The sequence below is a fragment of the Arachis duranensis genome, chromosome 4, assembly GCF_000817695.3.
Source record: "Arachis duranensis cultivar V14167 chromosome 4, aradu.V14167.gnm2.J7QH, whole genome shotgun sequence".
Classification (NCBI taxonomy): Eukaryota; Viridiplantae; Streptophyta; class Magnoliopsida; order Fabales; family Fabaceae; genus Arachis; species Arachis duranensis.
Genome location: NC_029775.3, coordinates 111,254,946 through 111,259,567, shown reverse-complemented (window position 1 = coordinate 111,259,567; position 4,622 = coordinate 111,254,946). Strand labels below are relative to the sequence as shown.

The 4,622-nt window shown below is 31.9% G+C and overlaps 1 protein-coding gene across 1 annotated transcript; it reads right to left on the bottom strand.

The window, feature by feature from the left end:
* Window positions 1–1,940: 1,940 nt before the first annotated feature.
* Window positions 1,941–4,312, bottom strand: LOC107485852 (WRKY transcription factor 22). Its single transcript, XM_016106393.3, has 3 exons — window positions 3,688–4,312; window positions 3,443–3,553; window positions 1,941–2,935 (listed from the first exon to the last, which is right to left on the bottom strand). Exons 1-3 carry the CDS (start codon window positions 4,146–4,148, stop codon window positions 2,398–2,400), a joined length of 1,110 nt encoding a protein of 369 aa, XP_015961879.1. The 5' UTR covers window positions 4,149–4,312; the 3' UTR covers window positions 1,941–2,397.
* Between the last annotated feature and the right edge of the window lie 310 nt (window positions 4,313–4,622).

Below are 4,622 nucleotides of genomic sequence, written 5' to 3'. Positions count from 1 at the left end.
CAACTCATAAGTCAAATCCCTTTCCTTCCAATTCTATAAAATGAACCTTTTTCTATTAAAAAAAAATCATACTGATTTCTCATAAAATTAAGTGATATTACACAATTATTTTATAATAATAAAAATATATGCTAAAATTTTCCCTTTTTTTTGTATTGTTACACTCAATAGATTTGTATTACAACATCTCCTAAAAAAATAATATCAACTTGTCTTTTAAGAAGATTAGTATATAATTACATAACAAACTAAGAGATGTATGCATGTGGAATATTATGTAATTTTAAGATGGATTTAGGTCTGGTTTATTAAATTTTTTTTCGAGACATATGTAACCTTATTTTGTATTTCGTAAATAAAAAAAGTTATGTGCTTGTGTTTATATTTTTAAAAGTTAGAGATTATTTAAATAGTATTTAAAGAAGTATTTTTTAAAAATTTGGTTATCTAAATTTTGAATTTTTACTTAATATGGTAAAGTGTGATTTCTCACTTTTGAATGTTTTCTCCCTCATTTTTTTTTGTCCCATCTATGAAATAAATGGTGAGATATCACACTTTACCCTTTAAAGTAAAATCTAAAATTTAGAGGATCCAAATCTATTTTTCAAAGTTAATTTGTATTTATTAAAATTAAAAAATTTTGTATAATCTCATATATTATTAAATGTCAAAATTTTTTCTTATATTTATACTTATTATGGTCTTTTTAAATTTTAAAAATTATTTTATCAAATACAAATACAATTAATGTTACTTATATTTATTGAAGGTAGATACTCCAATAATTTGAATATTGGATGATGAATTATAAAAGTGTTGTTTTTATTTAAAATATGGTCAAATAAATAATCACACTTTTATACAAAGTATCTTCATAAAAAGATATTTTTGGCATTTTCATTTGAGTAACTCCCTTTATTGAAAGTCATTTTCATTTTTTTGTTTTTCACAATATCTCCTAACCTGACAGACCAAAGACTAATCCGTCGCAAATAGAAACTGTATTTAAGGATTTGCGGCTGGCCAATAAATTGTTACATGCACAAGGTGAGATTCGAACCCCTAACACTTGCTTAAACAAACTAGCAAGCTAACTACTGAACCTTCATTTTCAATTTGATTTACCAAACATAAATATTATAACTTTTAAAAAATTATCTTTTAAAAATTACTTTTGATAAACTACTTTTAAAAAGTTAAAATTTTACTAAACGAGCCCTTAGTTAACTGGTGTCTTAAAGAAATATTATAAGAATATAAATATAATTTAAAAAAAAAAGTATACATTAGCAAGACTCTTTTTAAGATAAATAAGGTAATTTATCATAGTGGGAAGGATAACATGCTACATGCACTTCTCTAATCATCTTTTGACTTTTCTTTTCCCCTTCCAAAAGTTCCAATATGAATGTAGACATGTATGGCAAATTGACTATTTCCACTATATTCATAATGGGATTCACTTCTATTTGTTTGTTTGTTTGATTTGAGCCAAGCATATGGCATAAAGTAATTAGTGTGAGTTAACATGTTAACTTCAAGCTAACGTGAAATACTATGCTTCTTACCAATTTATAAATAAAAGAGCATATGCTTCATGGAATCTAATTCCTTTATTACATCAATCTTTGTGCTTGTGCACCCAAAAGTAAGAGACTCCACCGTTATTATTGGTGGTCTCACACAGGATAATTAGTAGAATAAATACCAACAAGCAACAACCATGTAACCCATATGTCACATTCACACACATAATATAATAATGATATTCATATTAAATCATCATTGACAATGTAAAAAAAGTCAATGCAAAGTGCTTTGCTAATTTATCACAACTATTGTTGAATCCAATGAACTCAAAAGCAAACACATGGGCCATGCATGCAATTACACAAGTTGTTTGAAAAGTAAATTGATTTTACAATGAGATAGCTAGGTATGCAAACTATGAATCCCTAAATAATCATTAATTTTTTTAACAAGATTAACAAAATTATATAAACATGCTTAAACCTAACTTAGTTACTACTACACCTAAAGTTTCCTTCACAAGGCATTGTTAGTAAAGAACTAAAGATTCCTCCAAAATCTTCCAATTCCTATTCTCTACAAATGAAAAAGCATGAAAACAATGGTCACTTGTGAATTGTGATAGAGTTTCTAATTTCTTCTTGTCCTCGGCCATTTCGTATTGCGATTGCATATTTTCTGCGATTTTGGACAATTTCTCCTGTTGTCCAAAATTGCCGAACTGCAATCGCAATATAAAACCTTCGGTATTGTTGTTGTGATATCGACTACATTTGCATCAATTGCAATCTTCTATGATTCTTCAAAATCACATAAACAATGCAACATTAATCATCAATTGTTTAAAACTTTTGGCCAAATGAATCAGCTACCACCAGCAGCAGTGGCAGCACTATTGGCAACCCAAGAAGGCATAGCAATGGCTGAAAAGGGATCAACAAAGAAATTATCTCCTCTAATTCCATCATCATCAATACCAGTGATCTCTTTCAGTTCATCAAAACTATCAAAGAAATCATCAGGTATCACCATATCAGATAAACCAAACTCATCATCATCATCATCAGCCAAATCCTCTTCCTTCTCTTCTCTGCTCACTGATGACTTTTCACAATGTTGTGGTAAAGCCTCTTCTTCCGCAACTGAGATATCAGGCGAAGCCGATTTCGTTGGTGTCAAGGCCTTCTCATCAGATTCTCCACCGTTGGTGGTGGTGGCCGCAGCTGCCTGAGGTGTCAACGGCTTTTGGCGCGTCGATCCGGCAAGGGAGTTCCTGTGAGTTGGAGCAGGGTGGTTGTGTTCTGCTGTGTAGGTTACTATGAACATTGTTGGATCCGTTCTGTTCCTTTCAACTTGTTTCCTTGCCAAACATCCCTTTGAGCTGCTACATCTATAGTATCCCCTGCAAAATCACAGAACAAATGGAAATTCTATTAGGCCTTAACACTTTAATTTGAAGAATTTGAAGGTCATAATATTTGGATTTCATTTTAGATGCTCAAACTTATGGTATAAAAAGGTACAAGTTTCAAACTTTCAATTCATCTTAATATCATTTGGTAAAGTTGCATGCAATAATTCTCAGCATAATCTTCAGTTTACAAGATCATAATTTGAGCATAATTGGAGTGTAAAAAAGGTTACTTTTCTTATGAATCTAACCATAATTACCAAACCAAAAAACAAAACACACTCTTAATTAGTTCTTACATAAATATGCTTGAAAGGTGAAAGTTTCAAACTTTCAATTGCAAGATCAAATCATAGTTTAAGCCTAATCGGAAGAAAAAAAAGTCAAATTTTTTCTATACATTAACCACAATTAGCAAACCATGAACCAAAACATACCCTTAATTAGTTCTTTAAGAAAATTGCAAGTGAAAAAAACCTAGAAGGGTGCCTCTCATACCTTGGATATGGTGACCCCTTTATGGGTTTCTGTCCATATTTCCTCCATGCCCATATGTCTGATGAGAGATTCTCAACTGGTACCTGACAAACTCTCTTGAGCTGGTTCTTCCTGTGAAGAACAAAAGACATGCATTTTCAGACCAAAGGAAAAAATAAAGACAAGATTTTTCTAACATGGGTCAATTCAAGATCAAATTTTTCTTTTGTGGGACAAAATGATAAGACCCAAGCTCAATTTTTTACCTTCTTTTAGATCTTGGGGTGTTGACAGAATCACCACCAGGGTGAGGATGCTTGTTGGTGTTGCTTCTCTGTTGCTTCTCTTGTGCATGAACAGGTTTTGGTGGTGGTGGTGGTGGTGCTACAGAGAATGAAGACAAAGGAGAAGAAGCTTGCAATGATTGTTGTTGTTGAGGGAGTGATTTTGTAAAGAAAGGCTTGCAAAGCTCATGCAACTCTTCAATGGCGGTCCTTGGTCCAAAGGGGTATGAATATGAAGCAGCAGAAAAAGACATAACATTGTTGGTAATTCCTTGTTGTTGGTGTTGGTCTTCAGTGTCAAGGACAGAAGAAGGAGAAGCTTGAGAGTAAAAGTAACCGAACCCAGAAGAGGATGAGGAAGAAGAAGAAGATGAAGATGAAGAGGTGAGGGTGGAGCAGCCTCGAACCACCGCATGGAGATCCCAATCAAGCTCCATCTCCATTTGAGAGAGACAAAGGCGTCTGCAATTTCTGAAGATGCTGTCTCTTCTGCGTGCTTCTCTCTGTTTGCTGCAAAAACTTTTTTTCTCTTTTCTTCAGAGAGAGAGAGAGAGAGAGAGAGAGAGAAGAGAGAGACAAAAGAAGGCGCTGACTTTTGGCTAAGAGAGATGATAAGATGCAGCTCAGTGGAATTGACATGTATATATAGAAACAGAGAGAGAAAATCAAAATATGCAAAGTCGTCTTTATCTAATTACATCATTTAATATTATTTAATCTAGTTTAACAATGTCTCGCCTTATATATCCAATAATTTATTTATCAATAATAAATTTTTAATTAAAATTTTGATCTTCAGCCCACGAATTTAAACTCCATTTAAGTATGGGAGTGAATCCTCAGTAAAAAAAATTAGATTAGATAATATTCAGTGTTTAATTTAATTATTTATTATTTTTTTATTTATTTTTTATTTT

Bases quoted from the DNA above. Each gene is read 5' to 3' on its own strand.
- LOC107485852 (XM_016106393.3), bottom strand. From the start codon at position 4,148: ATGGAGATGGAGCTTGATTGGGATCTCCATGCGGTGGTTCGAGGCTGC. The intron at 3,554-3,687 runs GTAAAAAATTGA...TGTTCTTCACAG, and splicing joins ACCCCAAGATCTAAAAGAAG to GAAGAACCAGCTCAAGAGAG. The intron at 2,936-3,442 runs GTATGAGAGGCA...GTGATTTTGCAG, and splicing joins AAGGGGTCACCATATCCAAG to GGGATACTATAGATGTAGCA.